Source organism: Meles meles, chromosome 6 (assembly GCF_922984935.1).
Source record: "Meles meles chromosome 6, mMelMel3.1 paternal haplotype, whole genome shotgun sequence".
Taxonomy (NCBI): domain Eukaryota; kingdom Metazoa; phylum Chordata; class Mammalia; order Carnivora; family Mustelidae; genus Meles; species Meles meles.
The window spans coordinates 72839020-72860561 of NC_060071.1; the positions used below are offsets into that span (position 1 = coordinate 72839020).

Here is a 21542-nt window from a genome sequence, read left to right on the forward strand (position 1 = left end):
CAACCTCCCACCCCTGACCCTTCAAAACCCTCAGGTTGCCCCAACCTCCCACCCCTGACCCTTCAAAACCCTCAGGTTGTTTTTCAGAGTCCATAGTCTCTTATGGTTCGCCTCCCCTCCCCAATGTCCATAGCCCACTCCCCCTCTCCCAATCCCACCTCCCCCCAGCAACCCCCAGTTTGTTTTGTGAGATTAAGAGTCATTTATGGTTTGTCTCCCTCCCAATCCCATCTTGAAACACTTTTACTGTGAGTTAGTAGCATGAGCTAAGACTTAAGTTAATTTTTTATTCCCTTCCATTGAATCCAAAAAGTATCAAGACTACTCCTATTAGCTTGCTTTTGAACTCACTGTTATTAAAACCCATAATGGTGTGTTTTATTAATATTGTTTTAAAAAAGAAGAATCGAGATTTTTGCCTCAAATTTTCCTTTTAAATATGCAGACCCTAAACAGCTGTCCCCTCAACCTAATAGTACCACCATAACATATAAATTTTCTGGGTAAGCCAGACATTAAATCAGAGAGTTTGTGTTTTGCCTGTGCTTAACTACAGAAGTCTCGACTCCCGTGTCAAGCCCACAAATCCAGATGAAGAGGAGGAGGTACCTCAGTGTGGGGCATATTGGCCCTCCTATGGGATCAGCAGAATCCCAGAACCTCTCTCCCACTTACAAGAAGCATGCAGACGCACTACATATGTGTCCCCTTCAGGCTCATTAAGTTGAACAACTTTTTTATTGCAGGTGCCCAAGGAGAAAAAGAAAGCATATTTTTTTTTAAAGATTTTGTTCATTTATTTGACAGAGAGAGAGAGAGATCACAAGTAGGCAGAGAGGCAGGCAGAGAGAGAGGAGGAAGCAGGCTCCCTGCGGAGCAGAGAGCCCGATGCGGGGCTCGATCCCAGGACCCTGAGATCATGACCTGAGCTGAAGGCAGCGGCTTAATCCACTGAGCCACCCAGGCGTCCCGAGAAAGCATATTTAATAAGAACAATAACCCACTCTTACCCAAGACTGACATTTGGAATCCAATCTAGTAAAGGGGAATACCATATATGAAGTCTCCCTCATCTGGGTAAGTTGTTTTTTTTTTTCCAAGAATTCAGCAGCAAATGATAGATCTTTTGACTATCTGTTCATATACTTCTAATCTGGCAGGACAAAGAAGGGAAAAGTTCCTTTATGGCTGTCTGAAGGATCTGCTAACCACACTTTTGTATCACTGCCCCAATTTCCTCTAGGAGATCTGCAGTTCAGAACTGATACACATACTTAATATATGAGTGCTATAGAGCTAGTAATTATAAAACTTACACTCAAACTGCTTCAAATTATTGATGTTTGTGGATTTACATGTGTCACAAATCCATTTTTTTATATTTTATGTGAGAGAGAGACAGCATGCACAGGCCAGGGGGAGGGCAGAGGGAGTAGGAGTGGGAGCGGGACTGATCTTGGATCACAACCCCAGCCAAGTCAGATGACTAACCAACTAAGTCACCCAAGCCCCAGTCACTAATACATTTTTTAAAGCAAAACGTGTTTTTTGTTTTGTTTTCATGTTGTGATAAGAAGAGATAAACTTGGAACTTGGTGGTGATGGTGGGACAGCCACCCACTTGGGAAACAATCATGTTTGATAGAAGAGAAACCTTCCAGGGTTCAGTCAGTACGCTCAACCCAGTCCTATGCACACTTAGTTCCTGGATGCTCTGATAAAGCATGATAAAGTTGTCAGTGGACTGAGGAATAATGCTTCAAGTTCTCATTACTTCACATAGGAAATAATGTATTCATGTAATCATCCTAGCTGACTTTTATAAATATGTCACAAAAAGTCAGTCTTACGGAAAAGGGATCAATTCAGAAAGATCAAGAAATTATATTTTAAAATTGAAAACAGGCTAAATATCAAGCAAAAGGAAAATGGATTATTTGAATTATGAGACATGCACTCAACCAAATGCTATACAGCTCTTAAAAATGATGTGTATACAAAACAGATAATCATGTCAAAAAGTGGGCAGAAGACATGAACAGACACTTGTCCAAAGAAGACATACAAATGGCTATCAGACACATGAAAAAAATGTTCATCATCACTAGCCATCAGGGAGATTCAAATCAAAGCCACATTGAGATACCACCTTACACCAGTTAGAATGGCCAAAATTAACAAGACAGGAAACAACAAGTGTTGGAGAGGATGTGGAGAAAGGGAAACCCTCTTAACTGTTGGTGAAGCCACTTTGGAAAACAGTGTGGAGATTCCTGAAGAAATTAAAAATAGAGCAACCCTATGACCCTGCAATTGCACTACTGGGTATTTACCCCAAAGATACAGATGTAGTGAAAAGAAGCGCCATCTGTACCCCAATGTTTATAGCAGCAATGGCCACGGTCACCAAACTGTGGAAAGAACCAAGAGGCCCTTCAACGGACAAATGGATAAGGAAGATGTGGTCTATATACACTATGGAGTATTATGCCTCCATCAGAAAGGATGAATACCCAACTTTTGTATCAACATGGACGGGACTGGAAGAGATTATGCTGAGTGAAGTAAGTCAAGCAGAGAGAGTCAATTATCATATGGTTTCACTTATTTGGGGAGCATAAGAAATAACATGGACGACATGGAGAGATGGAGAGGAGAAGGGAGTTGAGGGAAATTGGAGGGGGAGATGGACCATGAGAGACTATGGACTCTAAAAACAATTTGAGGGTCTTGAAGGGGTGGTGGGTGGGAAGTTGGGTGGGCCTGGTGGTGGGTATTATGGAGGGCAGGTATTGCATGGAGCACTGGGTGTGGTGCATAAACAATGAATTCTGGTACACTGAAAAGAAATTTTTAAAAATTTTTTAAATGATGTGTATAATGAATGTACTAAAGACATTGGGAAAATGGTAATGATATGATGTGAAGTGTAAACAGAAGGATACATACACACACCATTATAAGAAATCTTGGCGTAGAAGAAAAGACAATAAGGAAAAACAAAATAGTAAGATAATTAGAAGTATAGATATTATTTTCTTCCTTCTACTTTGTCTTATTTTTCAAATTTCTCTTAATGGACATATGTAATTTTCATAACAGAAAAAAAAGACTATCTACTAAAGGAAAAATGACACAAAATTTTCAATCCTAATATCCAATGGGAGTCATCACTCAATCAAACTGGAAAAGTTGATTAAACAAAAAGAAAATTTTTTCCTACTGAAATTTGTTTTCACAGTTATGCAGCAGCTAGGATTACCAGACTGGAATAGTTCAGAGACAATACTCGGCAGTAGTAAAAGAAAGTCCATATTCTTCCCTATAAATACATACAGTTTCCAAAAGAAATAGAAAAAAGACTGAATAAGATTGATGGGTGTTTCTATGAAAGAGCTTGATAGACTTAACAAAATTTACTGAAGCTCAAGAAAGTATAAAATGGAATGTGATGCACAAAAAGTTGATGGTCAAGAACCATTTAAAATCTAGAGATGTCAAAGAAACATCCAGGCTGAAAGGGTACTCTCACTGAGCATCTGAACCCACATTGCTCTAATGCAAAAGTATAAGTTCAGAAGATGTCAAGGAAATAAAATGTTAATAAAAACTGATAATGAGCCTATTTGTTAATGGTGACACAAACCATAATCCTGGCAGCCTGTAAGATCTCACAGGGAATCTTGAGCTGAGAATCAGGAGACTAGGCTGGTAGCAGAGAGTTCATTTTCTTTTCTGCTCAGTTCTCTCACAGATATCCAAAGGTGGTGTACTAAAGCAATGTCATTCAAAAGAAATAGAATGCTAGCCACAAATGTGAGTCATGTAAGTAATTTTCAAATTTTCTAGTAATCACATTCAAAAAAATTTTTTTAAACTGAGAGCTTTTCCCTTAAGGTCAGGAACAAGACAAGGATGTCCACTCTCACCATTTTTATTCAACAGAGTACTACAACTCCAAGCCACAGCAATCAGGCAACAAAAAGGAAAAGGGATCTAAAAATGATCAGGAAGAAGTAAAATTTTCACGATTTGCAGATGACATAATACTATATGTAGCAAACCCTCGACTCTACCAGAAAACTAGAACTGATAAATGAATTCAGTAAAGTTTCAGGATACGAAATGAATGTACAGAAATCTGTTGCATTCTTATATGCTAACAATGAAGTAGCAGAAAGAGAAATTAAGAAAACTGTCCCATTTATAATTCTACAAAAATAATAAAATACCTAGGAATAAATTTAACCAAGGAGCATTACAGAATTATTTCTACGTAAGGATATTTATTATGTGGAAAAACTATGCTTACCATTTTAAAAATTAACATAATTCCCTTCCTTGGATATCTTTTAAAATTAAAGAAATATAGAAATAAAGATACATATATGGACATAGGGATGGCTTCAGTTAGGAGTTCTCAACTCTAGGTGCATAAAATCACCTTGGAACCTTAAAAAACACTGGGATCTCAACTCCAAGACCCTCATCTAATTAAGCTGGAGTGTCTCTGGGGCTCTGATACAATGTGCAGTCCAGGTTGAAGTCCAGGTTGAAAACCTGCAGAGGTCATCTAATCTATCACAAACCCTCCCATTGTCCCTCACCTGCCCAGTCGCTCCCAGCCTGGTCAAGAATGTTAGCACAGGGTGCCTGGGTGGCTCAGTGGGTTAAGCCGCTGCCTTCGGCTCAGGTCATGATCTCAGGGTCCTGGGATCGAGTCCCACATCGGGCTCTCTGCTCAGCGGGGAGCCTGCTTCCCTCTCTCTCTCTCTCTCTCCCTGCCTCTCTGTCTACTTGTGATCTCTCTCTGTCATATAAATAAATAAAATCTTTAAAAAAAAAAAAAAAGAATGTTAGCACAACTTGAGACACCCTCTCAAGAAACACTGAGATAGCTACTGGTGTTTATACATGCCACTAGTAAATGGTACAGTAGTCCCCCCTTATCTGCAAGGGAAACATTCTGAGACCCCCAGTGGATGCCTAAAACCACAGATAGTACCAAACCCTGTACTATATTTTTTCCTATACATACATATATACAATAAAGTTTAATTTATAAATTAGACACAGTAAGAGATAACTATATAATATATATAAACTATATATAATATATTATATATAATAGTTATATATAACTATTATATATAATATATAATAACAATAACTAATAAAATAAAACAATTATAACAATACACTTAATAAAAGTTACATGAACATGGTCTCTCTATCTCTCTCAAAATATCCTATTGAACTCACCCTTCTTCTTGTGATGGGGTGAGATGATAAAATGCCTACATGATGAGAGGAAGTGAAGTAAATGACATAGGCACTGTGATGTAGCATTAGGCTACTATTGACCTTCTGATGATATGTCAGAAGGGGGATCACCTGCTTCCAGACCATGGTTGAGCACGGGTAACTGAAGTCACGGAAAGCAAAAGTGCAGGGAAATAGGGGGCTACTGTATCTCATAGCCTGGGGCAAAAATGTGGACTTCCTATTCAGCAGTCCCATTAATTTCTACAATACAGAATCATGCCACCTCTACTTAGTTTTAAAACTAAAGTCAGAAAATTTTGTTAAAGACTAATATAACATGTATCTCTTAAGCACGTTCACCTAACAGATTTCAAATACAGAAGACTGGTCCTAATCCGAAAGGAATATGAGTAACAAAACAAAACAAAAATTGAAAAGGTTATAAAAGGAAGGGTTTTATCACTCTTATTTTGTGACTTAGGTTTACAGTGCTTATCATTACAGCTTACACAACACTAAGAACATAGATGAGTAATGCGTATAATAGAAATGTATATTACATACAGATAAACTACATCTATATTATGTAATTATGTTTATATTCCTACAATTGTATACAAAGCCCTTCAAATACAAAATAAATAGTGTAGTCCATACTTACACATCACTCATGAATGGGAAGAATTCTAATTTAGGCTCTTACTTCCATGGGACCCTGAACAAGTCACTCCCTTTCAGGACCTTAATCTCTTCATCTCTAGAAAGGAGCACTATTAGCCACATCTTGGGTTTGTTTTTTTTTTTAAAGATTCTTTTTTTTTTAAGATTTTATTTATTTACTTGACAGACAGAGATCACAAGTAGGCAGAGAAGCAGGCAGAGAGAGAGGAGGAAGCAGGCTCCCTGCTGAGCAGAGAGCCCGATGTGGGGCTCGATCCCAGGACCCTGGGATCATGACCTGAGCCAAAGGCAGAGGCTTTAAACCCACTGAGCCACCCAGGCCCTTTTTTTTTTTTAATGAAAGTTAAATGGGGAAGCCCTAGAGCTCCCACATGGTAGTTACTCAATAAATATGTATTGAATCTGAATGTAGCTGCCCACCTTCCTCACTTCTGAACACAGCAGGAGAGAACTACAGCCTAGAAGGAAAATTAATAGCTCAAAGTCAAACAGTGATCACTGACATGGAGCCAGATTTCCTGACTGGTGCTTTCACTGTTTGACTGTTTCACCTCCTTCCCCTCAAATATGTCGACCATGAGGATGAGGATGCCTCCCAAGTCTAAGACTTCCTGCCAAAGGAGGCCACAAGTACCTGGCTGTACCCACCCTACTATGACACTCACCTCTGGCAACACCTGGACTTCTCTGATGCACTCCAGGCATCTTACTTCATTCCTGGATCAGGACCCACAGGTGCCAAGGATAGACCCAAAAACATTTCCTAATATTTTCCATTAACATTGCAATAGGATCTAGTACATGTTAACTGCTGTTTCACATCAGGTTCCCTAGAAACAGATCCTGAGATAAGGATTCATGTGCAAATGATTCATTAGGGAAGTATTTCCAGGAGAAACTGGCAAGAGAAGGACAAAGCCACACAGGGTGTGACTGCAGACAAAGTCCCATCCTCTGTCTGATCTCAAGGAGTGCTTAAGAGTACAAATTAACCTCAGAGCTTGCTCAACTTGAGGCAGGGGCACTGCTCTTTTATACTCTTGCACCCATCAGCCTTCGGCTCCTGTAACTCAAGGGCACTGCTTGAAGAAAACAACAGATGCAAGCACTTACGAGCAATGCACAGAGAAGCTGGAGATGAGCATAGAAGACAGTGGAGATCTAGGCAGAACCCCAACAGTATCCTCTGCAACCACCAGCTCCAAGGGAGGACACCAAACTCTCTGGGCTATCTCAGATCTGAGCCCATTTGATTGCTCCAATTTTTCAAAATCTAAAAAGTAGAAAGCCAGTCTCCATAGCCTGAGTACACTGTACAAAGACCACCACCCCAGCCACTGTAATTGGCCAACAATGGAACTCAGCAAAATTAGACACATCAAGCTCCTCTGGAAGATTGTTCTTTCAGAAGTTGTTCTTTCAGAAGTTGTTACTGCTCAGTTTGAAAATTAAATAAACATCATGCTAGGCTCAAGAGAAGTCAGACACAGATGTGTTCAAGAGATAAACATACTTTATATGAGATGATCCTTGAAAGGAATAAGATTTATTATCAATTGTTCCTTGAGGAATTAGTCATATCATATTAATGGCAGATCTAAGACACAGAGCCATAAGACTTGAGAAAGTCCAGATATGCAACAGCACAGGTCAAAGCCACACACCACATTAGCTTACAAAGATTCACCACCTCTTAGAAACTTGCTCTAGAATATAGAATTATTTAGGGTCAAGACTAAACTCATCCTCAAAGTCCCTCTGAGCACAAAATCCATGCTTTTAAACATCATACTACAGTGGCAACAATTAAAACCTGCTAACACTGGAAATGAACCACATGGTTCCAGGCGTCTTCATGGCTTATTCATGTCACACAGGAATCACACTTTCAGAGGCTCTATCTTTACACTATAATTTCAAAGCATGATCACTTTACTTCATTATGCATTTAACACTATTTTCTAAAACAAGCAAATGCAGAAAAACTGTATGTATTCATTATGTTATTAGTGATCAGTCAACATTTTAGTTATGGAAAGGGACTAATTACTTCAATCCTACCAATTACTGTCTAGATTATACCTGGTCCCTCTTGATATCTTTATCATTTCTTGAAATTTCCCATCCTATGTAATTAATTAATTTATTTAATTTAATTCATTTTAAAGGGTTATATATAACCCTTTTTATAAAGGGTTATATAAAACCCTTTAAAAACTGTATTCTTGGGGCACCTGGGTGGCTCAGTGGGTTAAGCCGCTGCCTTCGGCTCAGGTCATGATCTCAGGGTCCTGGGATCGAGTCCCACATCGGGCTCTCTGCTCCGCGGGGAGCCTGCTTCCTTCTCTCTCTCTCTCTGCCTGCCTCTCTGTCTACTTGTGGTCTCTCTCTGTCAAATAAATAAATAAAATCTTTAAAAAAAAAAACTGTATTCTTCACATTGAATCTAAATGATTCAAAATCACCAGCAAATGTGATTGACTGCCAGAATGAAGTATATTGTAAGGTTACTTTGTCACATGTTATTGTTAGCAGAAAAGGGACAAAGAATAAGAAACAATGAAATAAAGGCTTGAAATTCACTTTTGCTAACTATTCTGGAGGTGTTTCTTTTATTAGTGTGTAAAGACTGTTTTAAAGAATTTCAAATTCAAGAATCATTCTCATAAATATTTATCAATTTAACATTATATGTTTATAAAAAAAATTGGAAGGGGAAGCGAACCATAAGAGACTATGGACTCTGAAAAACAACCTGAGGGTTTTGAAGGGGCGGGGGTGGGAGGTTGGGGGAACCAGGTGGTGGGTAATAGGGAGGGCACGTATTGCATGGAGCACTGGGTGTTGTGCAAAAACAATGAGTACTGTTACGCTGAAAAAAAAAATTTTTTTTTAAAAAGTAATGAAAATCTGTGTTTTGGTGGATAATCCATTCTAAATTCAACTACCAAGTAAATGCAAGATTCTTATCACTATCACTTGATACAGTAATGTGTCAAAGTCTCTTATCAATATTTCCCAGAAATTTACTAATTAAATAAGTAAATATTTATGAGATGTCGACTATATACAAGACATAGCATAAGTGCCTATTTTAAGTAGTATGAGATCTAAAAATGAAGTAATAGTGATGTGTCTGTGTTCCACAAAACAAACTTCATAGGGATTGGAAGTTGGATGAGTAGCACAAGCAAGAAATGAAGATAAAATTGACTTACGTTGTAATTGTTAACAAATTGAAAGGGAAAAGTAACATGTACTTAATTAAAAGAGAAAACCACCAAATGTCAAGACTTGTTTTGTGGTCCCAGAAATCTTAAAAATTGGTATTTACCCCAAAGATACAGATGTAGTGAAAAGAAGGGCCATCTGTACCCCAACGTTTATTGCAGCAATGGCTACGGTCGCCAAACTGTGGAAAGAACCAAGATGCCCTTCAATGGATGAATGGATAAGGAAGATGTGGTCCATATACACAATGGAGTATTATGCCTCCATCAGAAAGGATGAATACCCAACTTTTGTAGCAACATGGACGGGACTGGAAGAGATTATGCTGAGCAAAATAAGTCAAGCAGAGAGAGTCAAGTATCATATGGTCTCACTTATTTGTGGAGCATAACAAATAACATGGAGGACATGGGGAGATGGAGAGGAGAGGGAGTTGAGGGAAACTGGAAGGGGAGATGAACCATGAGAGACTATGGACTCTGAAAAACAACCAGAGGGTTTTGAAGGGGCAGGGGGGTGGGAGGTTGAGGAACCAGGTGATGGGTAATAGGGAGGGCACATACTGCATGGAGCACTGGGTGTGATGCCAAAACAATGAGCACTGTTATGCTGTAAATAAACAAATAAAATAAAATAAAATAAAAATACTTTATGAAAAAAAAATAATGCAAAGAATTCATTTCTTACTTGCTGTCGATGAGCACCTCAGATAGCCGATTATTCACTTGGTTATCACTCTTATGGCGAAACTGAAAGTCAAAATGTTTGTGAAAAAACATATTTAATCATACTTTATCAGCACAAATAGGAGCACTAAAAATACTCTGAGATCATCTGTTTGGACAGTATTACCATCAATCCAAAATTAGCAAAGTTTATGCTCACCTGGAACCCAGGTCCATGTGTCCTAAATCTGAATCAATACCCTTCTCACAAACCCTGGGGGTTACCAATGGAACAAGTCTAGCCACATGCTCTTCTAATTCCCACACATTTTTAAGTGCTTCTAAGACAATATGCTCTTTACTCTGCCACACAGTTCCAGAGAAAACTATACATTTTGAGATCTTCAACAAGGAAAGGAGCCTTCCATTTCTCTCACATATGTGCTCAGTACTTCATGAAACATTAGTCATTCTTTTTTTTTTAATATTTTATTTATTTGACAGAGAGAAATCACAACTAGGCAGAGAGGCAGGCAGAGAAAGAGGAGGAAGCAGGCTCCCCGCGGAGCAGAGAGCCCGATGTGGGGCTCAATCCCAGGACCCTGGGATCATGACCTAAGCTGAAGGCAGAGGCTTTAACCCACTGAGCCACCCAGGCGCCCCGAAACATTAGTCATTCTTTTTTATGGATTTCTTTGAAACCAGTAAGTTACTTGTAATAACATGTATTTTTATTCTCCAGAAATTCTAACTGTTAACAGTAATCTTATGAAACACTGGTTATTTAAAACAAAACTCACTGTTATGATGTAAATAAACAACAACAAAAAAAAGACTGATGAATCACAGACTTATACCTCTGAAACCAATAACACATTATATGTTAATTAATTGAATTTAAATTTAAAAAATAAAATAAAATAAAATGCTTGAAAAGAAACAAAAGAGAACAAATCTGGAATAACACACTGCCTGATTTCAAATGATACTTCAAAGCTGAAGTAATCAAAACAGCGTGGTATTGGCACAAAACACACACAGGTCAATGGAACTGTATAGAAAGCACAGAGATAAAGCCATTTATATATGGTCAATTAATTTTCAGCAAAAGAGGCAAGAATATACATGGGGAAAGCAGTCTCTTCAAGAAGTGGTGTGGGGAAAACTGGACAGCTACATGCAAAAGAATGAAACGGAACCACTATCTTATACCATATAAAAAAATTAACTCAAAAAGGATTGAAGACTTAACATAGACCTGAAACTATATTAATCCTAGAAGGAAACATAGGCAGTAAGCTCTTTGACATCGGTAATGTTCTTTTAGATCAGACTCCAAAGGCAAGGGAAACAAAAGCAAAAACAAACAAATGGGACTAAGTCCAACTAAAAGCTTCTGTACAGCAAAGGAAACCATACGACAATGAAAAGGCAACTTACTGAGTGAGAGTAGATATTTACAAAACGTATATCCAATAGCAGCTAACATCCAAAATATTTAGAGAACTCATACAACTTAGTAACAACCACCACCACAACAAAATAAGCAATCTGATTTTAAAATGGGCAGACATAGACATTTCTAGACATTTTTTCCAAAGAAAATATATGCATGGCCGGCAGGTACATGAAAAGATACACAACATCACTGATCTTCAGCGAAATGCAAATCAAAATCACGATGAGATATCACCTCACATCTGTCAGAAGGGCTGGTATCAAAAAAAAAAAAAACAACAGGAAATAGTGTTGGTGAGGGTGTGGGAAAAAAGAGAACCCTCATGCATTGTTGATGGGAATGTAAATTGGTGCAACCACAATACAGAGATTCCTCAAAAAAGTCAACATAGAACTACAATATAATCCAGCAATTCCACTACTATCTACCCGAAGAAACTGAAAACACTAATTCAAAAAGATATATGTAGCCCTATGTTCATTGCAGCATTATTTACCAAGTGTCAATCAACATATGAGTGGATAAAGATGTGGTACCTGTACAATGAAATATTACTCAGCCACAAAAAAGAATGACCTTGCCATTTGCAACGACATAGATGGACCTTGAGAGTATTAACCCAAGTGAAATACTTCAGGCAGACAAATACTGCCTAATTTTACTTACATGTGCAATCTAAAAAAATAAAACAAATGAACAAATAAAACCTAGACCGATAGACACAGAAAAGAGATCGATGGTTGCCAGAGGGGTGAACAGCTGTAGGGGGAGTAGGGAGGGAGACTGGAAATGGTAAAAGGGATCAAGACATAAAAACTTCCAGTTACAAAATAATTAAGTCATGGGGATGCAATGTACTGCATGGGGAATATAGTCAATAATATCATATTAACTTTGTATGGTGACAGATGATGTGACCAGACTTCTTGTGGTGGTCATTTCACAATGCATACAATTGTCAAATCACTATGTTGTACACCTGAAACTAATATAGTATTGTATATCAGTTATGCCTCAATTAAAAATTTTTTCAAATAAATAACTGATTTTTAAAAAATGCAATACCGAACCACATTTTGTATGGATTTGTTTTTTTATGTCCAAGTGATACCATTTCTTATTGTATATTCCAGTAATGTAAACATCATATACTGCTTAGAAGAATCCAAGTATTATGAGCACTCTATTAAACTCATAAGTTAACAGCCATTCAGATAAGACTACCATCAAAATTAGTGCATTTTCATTTAAAAAATCAAAAATGTTATATTAATATCACAATATGTAAAATGTTTCAACCAGTCCTCCACTTTTTCAATTTCCTTCCCAAACCTATCCCAGTCTCTCTACTATGCTATGCCCAGTGTATGCAATGACCCAGATGGCCAGGTATAAGTCAGTGGATATTATCAGGACAAATACAATACTTAGCATTTTCTAACATGAAGACATTTATAATATCAGTAGAGAACTAAATTAACTCAGCCCATCCTTGGTATGCAAGCTTCTCCTTCCCAATAGAACAACAGAAATATTATTTTGTCTGAGTATAGCATTGGATGAGGGTGTTGGATATACTACATTTGTTCCTCTGTATCCACACTCCATCTTCTCCACTCGCCTTGTTATGGGAAGCTGACCCATAAGGTCCTTACCCTCTGGCTCCTGGTTTGATTTGGCCAATAGGTTGTTCTGGCAGATCAGAGTAGCCAGAGGAGAGTGAAATGTGATATTTCCCCACCCCCTGGCTTCCTTCAAGCTAACTTAGCTTGAAGGCAGCACCAGCTGTCATGAGCAGAAGTCAGATAGAGGTAATTGCTTCCTCCCATTGTCCCTTCAGACAGAGTAGTATTGCCCTCCATGTTGCTAAACTATGTGCTTTTCTTTGACAACTTTTCTTTTGCCCTTTTGTAAATAGCACCTTTGTTATTAATCTTTCTCCAACCTTACTCATTTCAGGGTGACATCTCTTTCCTGCCAAGACCCTGACTGATAAATATATCTGGTTATTGAACCCATACATATTATTTTTTAAAAAAAAGCATATTCAGAATTAAACACGGTAGAGACAAAAGGAGATTTAGGATTTAGTCGCATCTCTATCTAACCTGAAAATAACCCCCTAAATTGACTAGCTGGGAATCACAGAAAAGGACCGATTAGTTCACCCCCTGAAAGCTGAGCTGCCTATTCTCTGGGCCTCAAAATAAGCCACTCTCACTTCAGTTCAGATTTTGCCAAGAAGTCTTCGTATTGGAACAGAATCTGGTAGGACTAGAAATGGTAATCTCATGCCCAGGCTGACTCTTCTTGACAATTTCTACTCTAACAACAGATATAAAAGCTTAGAGAGGAACAGCAGAGGAACTCCCTCCTTAGAAGGGGGCAGAGGACTAGCATTGATTGTATACCCATTATGAGACAGGCGTGTGCAAAGTGCTTTACACACAGCATCTCATTTTGTCCTTCCAACAGTTCTGGTGTCATTAGCCACAGGATACAGACAAGGAAGGATTCAGAGAAGTGGTTTTTACTCATATAATACTGTTAGAACATAGCAGGATAATGTGTCTTTCTTCCAAGTCCATGTTCTTTCTACTTTACCATTTTGCTCTACCATTAAGTGTGACTATATTGAATAAGACATTTAAAACCAATATGTAGAAACTCAAGCATCTAAATAAATACTATTTCCCTGAAAGATCAGATATTGTGGAAAAGACACACATTTACTCCAAAGTTGTCCTTACAGAAATCATTATTAAAATTTTGTCTCCTAGAACTACTCAGAGCATTCTTTGGAATGCCATCTTATTTTTTCCCAAAATGGAGCTATTTACCCTTAGAAAAGACATGAAGGGATGTCTTGTGCTTGGAAAAATGCAAAATGCAAAAGCTTTTCTTAGAAAGCAGGTAAGGTAAGTATGTTTTTAGGGGCTGAGAAATGGCATTTGTTTCCAAAGCTGGGTGAACACAACATTACAAGATTGGCTTTATTCTGTACCTTGTACACTCATCATGAAGGCAATTCTGTATGAGGAGTTCCAATGTACTTTGAACAATGGCAACCTCACAGGAATGAATAAATTCCAATATCATCACTTTTAAGTGACATGATTCATTAGTATGAACGGGTCCTATGTGTAAAAAAAATCCTGCCTCAAAGGTTATAGTCACAATATGAACCATGAAATACATGAGGTACTTCATTAAAAATGAAGAGAGTCATAATTATCTGTCCTACAGAAACATGGTATATGAAGACAAATACATTATGTACATGGATAATTTTCAAATGAGTCACATCAAATTGTTGATTTGTCAAAAAATTATACATAAAACAACTATGATGAAGGATCATATGAACCAACTTGATAAGTACAAATCTCCCTACCTCACTTTCCCATATTCAACCACTTTCAGTAGGGCAGGGTTCCCACAATCTCTATGAAGCCTTCCCTAATTCTCCTTCACACACTCCGCCTCCACTACCAACTAGCCTTTGAATGGCATCTTCTTCCCACAAAGAACAAAGGTGCTTTGTTTTTGTATTATGACTCATAAATTTTTTACATCAGATTATTGTTATTCGTGTACATGTCTCATCTTCTCTTGCTGGATTTTACACTTATTTTTTAACTTCAGATTCTGTGTATGTTTTAGTTTTGCATCCCCCATATAGCTTAGCACAGAGGGGTCTGCATAAAGGCCAGTGTTCCAAAGCCAAACCAATTCAGGTAGACTATAAGTTAAAACCTAGAACCACTACTGTTCTACAAAGCCAGTAATAAAGATAAGAAGGATTCACAAAAATACTCAGTCTAAAAGAAGAAAAATGGAACAAAGAACCAATGAGGCATACAGAAACCCGGAACAAGATGATAGATTTAAACCCTAATCATAATGATATTCACATTAAATGTAAATGGGTTAAACATTCTAATTAGGAGATTTTCGGAGTTGCCTGGGTGGCTCAGTCATTAAGCATCTGCCTTCAGCTCAACCCATGACCTCGGAGTCCTGGGATGGAGCCCTACATCTCCCTGCTCCATGTGGAGCCTGCTTCTCCCTCTCCCACTCTCCCTGCTTGTGTCCCCTCTCTTGCTGTCTCTCTGTCAAATAAATAAGATTTTTTTTAAAGATTTTCAGACTATATAAACATCATTACCTAGTTATATGCCATCTACAAGACACCCACTTTAAAGACATAGATAAGTTAAAAATAGACAACAGGACATATAGGTATGAGTTCACAGGAGAAGCCTAGGCTAGGAATATAAATATGTAAGTCATTGGGATACAGACAGTTATTGAGGCTAGGGCACCCAGGGTGAGATATAAAGTTTCTACATTTAGAATGTTTGGTTTATGTAAGACCATGTTTTAAATCTTTGTGTTTTAATGACCTCCCTTGGCTTATGCAGACTTCAAAATTCTCTATTGTTTTAGACTTCACTTGTTTACATTAATTGCCTGACTTCTGAAGTGATTTGATTTTCAACTCATGCTATAATGAGCATAGGATGTGAGAGTACCTAACGTCTACCAATTCCTAAAGCTTAGAGAAAAACGTATGATATAGGATAAATAATACTTCACTGGGTAGAAGCAAGTTTGTGTTCTAATTCTGGTCTTACCAGAATTAGTATAATCATTAGCAAATCACTAGTTCTTTAGAGTCTTTGGTTTCTTCATCTGTAAAATGAGGGAGTAAGTCTAATTATTTAAGCCCTCCTGCTTTCAACATAAATGGGCTCTGGTTCTACGACATCTGGATTAGTCACTAAAGAAATAGCAAAAGAGTTTTATTTAATACCGATCAAAAGAGCTCCACTCAAAAATTCCAAATGGATCCCAATTTTTTATTTTTGAGAAGTCACAATTGAAATTGAGACCTCAAAAATGCTCAAAAGCAAATACTTACATAGTCATCTGTGGCATCTTTGACAGCTGTCATAGTTATCACCAGGACCAAAGGCACAATGGTGGTAAACCAGGTCAAGGAGGAGATTTCTGGAATCAGCTAAAACAAACATTTCAAATAGTTTAGGGCTTTTAAGTTAGGAAATATATCTTCCAAATTTTGTCATAATATAAGACTCACAGAAAGTAATGGGATTATATTCAGTTATTTGTATAAATGCAGAATAACTTTCAATAACTAAGTATTTGCATTCACTTATAAGACACACAGAAGTATCATTGAACCAATTTTTAGGCTACTTGACAAAAAATAAAATTTTTATACCAACTTGAGAAGTAAACTTCTTGAAATCTTTCAGATAATCTTTTCCCAGGACATATGTCACTTGTCTTTTCTCTGCTTCTCATCTCAGCTTTTAACAATTTTACTAACTTCTCACCAATTCCAAAAGAGAGTTTCTTTGAGTATATACTTTATACCAAAGATTGTGCCAAGTACTTTCCATATTTTATGTCATTTGACCCTCAGAAATTTCATTCAGTTAGATTCTCTACCAGATCTCTTTTGCACACACCCATAGGATTTATATTCCATGTAAAGAGCACCCCCAGCGCACAACATAGAATACATTGTGAATAGTGCCCTAGAGTCGGGAAATGCTGCAGTCCTAGATATCACTTTCCCATTTTGTAAATAAGTACCTGAGAGGTCATCCTGCTGGGTCAAGAACATACACTGCTAAAATTTGAACCTTAGATCTATTTGACTCCAAAGCCACCCGCATGAGACATAATGATAGTTGACAGAACTCTCTTAGAAAGGTGGTTTTCAAATGGGGTTTGATACGGAGCTGCTTTAGAGCCATCAGGTAGGAAAGAGTGGGGTGAGTGTGGTCAGTATGTGGAGATTAGACACCATCAAAAACAGCTCTAAATTAAATCAATCTTATACAATAGCTTCCATATAATATAAAATTTTAAAAAACCTTAAAAGGCTCTGAGGTACCAATAAAAACATTGGCCTGAGTGGCAGAAAAGCTGGATTCTAGTCCTAGTTCTATCATTGAATCATGATAAAAGATTTATACATTACTTATCCTTTTTGGGTCTCATTTCCTAATAAACAGAAGAAAGGAACCTGCACCAAACCATCCCAAAGTCTCCTTCCAGATAAAAAATTCTGTGAACAAGAGCCTTTCACTATACATAAGAAAGCCATTAAAAAAATGAGCTCAAAATTCTGGAATGATGTAGAGTTATAAAGAAACAAAAAGCAAATTCATAAGGGGGAAAAAGGAAAGAGATCTTGGATTCCAAACTCTTTTCAATAAATTGTAAGGTATACATCAATTGTGGAGTTTTTGTTGTTGTTGTTTTGTTTTGTTGTGCCTGTTGAGCATCCATTTCTTCTTGAGTATATCTTTGTATACTTTGTATACAATGTTGGCAGAATCGATCCATTCTGGCTCTAAACTTTGGCCTGTGATCTAGGTCAAGACAACTACTATTACAAATTCTTGGCCATCATGATTATTTAGTTAATGAATAGGGATGTAACTCAGCATGGTCCAATGAGAGCTAATCACAAGATTTGCCGGAACAATCAAAAAGAAATTCATTCTATTTTTTTTAGTCCCCTTCTCACTCTCTCTCTTTATTATTATTTTTTTTATTTCTTATTTTTTCTATAAACATATATTTTTATACCCAGGGGTACAGGTCTGTGAATCGCCAGGTTTAGACAATTCACAGCACTCACGATAGCACATACCCTCCCCAGTGTCCATAACCCCCTCCCCCTCTCCCAACCCCACCTCCCCCCAGCAACCCCCAGTTTGTTTTGTGAGATTAAGAGTCATTTATAGTTTGCCTCCCTCCCAATCCCATCTTGTTTCATTTATTCTTCTCCTATCCACCTAACCCCCCATGTTGCATCTCCACGTCTTCATATCAGGGAGATCATATGATAGTTGTCTTTCTCCGATTGACTTATTTCACTAAGCATGATACCCTCTAGTTCCATCCACGTCGTCGCAAATGGCAAGATTTCATTTCTTTTGATGGCTGCATAGTATTCCATTGTGTAAATATACCACATCTTCTTTATCCATTCATCTGTTGATGGACATCTAGGTTCTTTCCATAGTTTGGCTATTGTAGACATTGCTGCTATAAACATTAGGGTACACGTGCCCCTTCGGATCACTGCGTTTGTATCTGTAGGGTAAATACCCAGTGGTGCAATTGCTGGGTCATAGGGTAGTTCTATTTTCAACATTTTGAGGAACCTCCATGCTGTTTTCCAGAGTGGTTGCACCAGCTTGCATTCCCACCAACAGTGTAGGAGGGTTTCCCTTTCTCCGCATCCTCGCCAGCATCTCTCATTTCCTGACTTGTTAATTTTAGCCATTCTGACTGGTGTGAGGTGATATCTCATTGTGGTTTTGATTTGTATTTCCCTGATGCCGAGTGATGTGGAGCACTTTTTCATGTGTCTGTTGGCCATCTGGATGTCTTCTTTGCAGAAATGTCTGTTCATGTCCTCTGCCCATTTCTTGATTGGATTGTTTGTTCTTTGGGTGTTGAGTTTGCTAAGTTCCTTATAAATTTTGGATACTAGCCCTTTATCTGATATGTCGGTTGCAAATATCTTCTCCCATGCTGTCAGTTGTCTTTTGGTTTTGTTAACTGTTCCCTTTGCTGTGCAAAAGCTTTTGATCTTGATGAAATCCCAATAGTTCATTTTTGCCCTTGCTTCCCTTGCCTTTGCCGTTGTTCCTAGGAAGATGTTGCTGTGACTGAGGTCAAAGAGGTTGCTGCCTGCGTTCTCCTCAAGGATTTTGATGGATTCCTTTCTCACATTGAGGTCCTTCATCCATTTGGAGTCTATTTTCGTGTGTGGTGTAAGGAAGTGGTCCAATTTCATTTTTCTGCATGTGGCTGTCCAATTTTCCCAACACCATTTATTGAAGAGGCTGTCTTTTTTCCATTGGACATTCTTTCCTGCTTTGTCGAAGATGAGTTGACCATAGAGTTGAGGGTCTATTTCTGGGCTCTCTATTCTGTTCCATTGATCTATGTGTCTGTTTTTGTGCCAGTACCATGCTGTCTTGATGATGACAGATTTGTAATAGAGCTTGAAGTCTGGAATTGTGATGCCACCAACTTTGGCTTTCTTTTTCAATATTCCTTTGGCTATTCGAGGTCTTTTCTGGTTCCATAAAAATTTTAGGATTATTTGTAACATTTCTTTGAAAAAAAAAAAAACAGATGGTATTTTGATAGGGATTGCATTAAATGTGTAGATTGCTTTAGGTAGCATAGACATTTTCACAATATTTATTCTTCCAATCCAGGAGCATGGAACATTTTTCCATTTCTTTGTGTCTTCCTCAATTTCTTTCATGAGTACTTTATAGTTTTCTGCATATAGATTCTTAGTCTCTTTGGTTAGGTTTATTCCTAGGTATCTTATAGCTTTGGGTGCAATTGTAAATGGGATTGACTCCTTAATTTCTTTCTGTCTTGTTGTTGGTGTACAGAAATGCAACTGATTTCTGTGCATTGATTTTATATCCTGACACTTTACTGAATTCCTGTACAAGTTCTAGCAGTTTTGGGGTGGACTCTTTTGGGTTTTCCACATATAGTATCATATCATCTGCGAAGAGTGATAGTTTGACTTCTTCTTTGCCAATTTGGATGCCTTTAATTTCTTTTTGTTGTCTGATTGCTGAAGCTAGGACTTCTAGTACTATGTTGAATAGCAGTGGTGATAATGGACATCCCTGCCGTGTTCCTGACCTTAGAGGAAAAGCTTTCAGTTTTTCTCCATTGTGAATGATACTTGCGGTGGGTTTTTCATAGATGGCTTTGATAATATTGAGGTATGTGCCCTCTATCCCTACACTTTGGAGAGTTTTGATCAGGAAGGGATGCTGTACTTTGTCAAATGCTTTTTCAGCATCTATGGAGAGTATCATATGGTTCTTGTTCTTTCTTTTATTAATGTGTTCTATCACATTGATTGATTTGCAGATGGTGAACCAACCCTGCAGCCCTGGAATCAATCCCACTTGATCGTGGTGAATAATCCTTTTAATGTACTGTTGAATCCTATTGGCTAGTATTTTGGCGAGAATTTTTGCATCTGTGTTCATCAAGGATATTGGTCTGTAGTTCTCTTTTTTGGTGGGATCCTTGTCTGGTTTTGGGATCAAGGTAATGTTGGCCTCATAAAATGAGTTTGGAAGTTTTCCTTCCATTTCTATTTTTTGGAACTGTTTCAGGAGAATAGGAATGAGTTCTTCTTTAAATGTTTCGTAGAATTCCCCTGGGAAGCCATCTGGCCCTGGGCTTTTGTTTGTTTGAAGATTTTTGATGACTGTTTCAATCTCCTTACTGGTAATGGGCCTGTTCAGGTTTTCTATTTCTTCCAGGTTCAGGTGTGGTAGTTTATATGTCTCTAGGAATGCATCCATTTCTTCAAGATTGTCAAATTTGTTAGAGTTGCTCATAGTATGTTCTTATAATTGTCTGTATTTCTTTGGTGTTAGTTGTGATCTTTCCTCGTTCATTCATGATTTTATTGATTTGGGTCCTTTCTCTTTTCTTTTTGATAAGTCTGGACAGGGGTTTATCAATCTTATTGATTCTTTCAAAGAACCAGCTCCTAGTTTCATTGATTTTTTCTATTTTTTTTTGTTTCTATTTCATTGATTTCTGCTCTGATCTTTATTTCTCTTCTCCTGCTGGGTTTAGGGTTTCTTTCTTGTTCTTTCTCCAGCTCCTTTACGTGTAGGGTTAGGTTGTATACTTGAGACCTTTCTTGTTTCTTGAGAAAGGCTTGTACCGCTATATATTTTCCTCTCAGGACTGCCTTTGCTGTGTCCCACAGATTTTGAACTGTTGTGTTTTTGTTATCATTTGTTTCCATGATTTTTTTCAATTCTTCTTTAATTTCCTGGTTGACCCATTCATTCTTTAGAAGGATGCTGTTTAGTCTCCATGTATTTCGGTTCTTTCCAGCTTTCCTCTTGTGATTGAGTTCTAGCTTCAGAGCATTGTGGTCTGAAAATATGCAGGGAATGATCCCAATCTTTTGATACCGTTTGAGACCTGATTTGTGACCCAGGATGTCATCTATTCTGGAGAATGTTCTATGTGCACTAGAGAAGAATGTGTATTCTGTTGCTTTGCGATGAAATGTTCTGAATAGATCTGTGATGTCCATCTGGTCCAGTGTGTCATTTAAGGCCTTTATTTCCTTGTTGATCTTTTGCTTGGATGATCTGTCCATTTCAGTGAGGGGAATGTTC

General features: G+C 37.8%; 1 protein-coding gene across 9 annotated transcripts in view; it reads right to left on the bottom strand.

The window, feature by feature from the left end:
* The window catches only part of ATP8B4 (ATPase phospholipid transporting 8B4 (putative)), a 289860-nt gene that overhangs the window by 164866 nt on the left and 103452 nt on the right, over positions 1 to 21542 (bottom strand). For all 9 annotated transcript variants that reach the window (XM_046009963.1, XM_046009960.1, XM_046009964.1 and 6 more), the window contains exons 5-6: positions 16226 to 16324; positions 9865 to 9926 (exon numbers count right to left, since the gene is read on the bottom strand). In XM_046009963.1, the coding sequence (XP_045865919.1) occupies positions 9865 to 9926; positions 16226 to 16324 (161 nt within the window). The remainder of the gene's footprint in view (positions 1 to 9864; positions 9927 to 16225; positions 16325 to 21542) is intronic.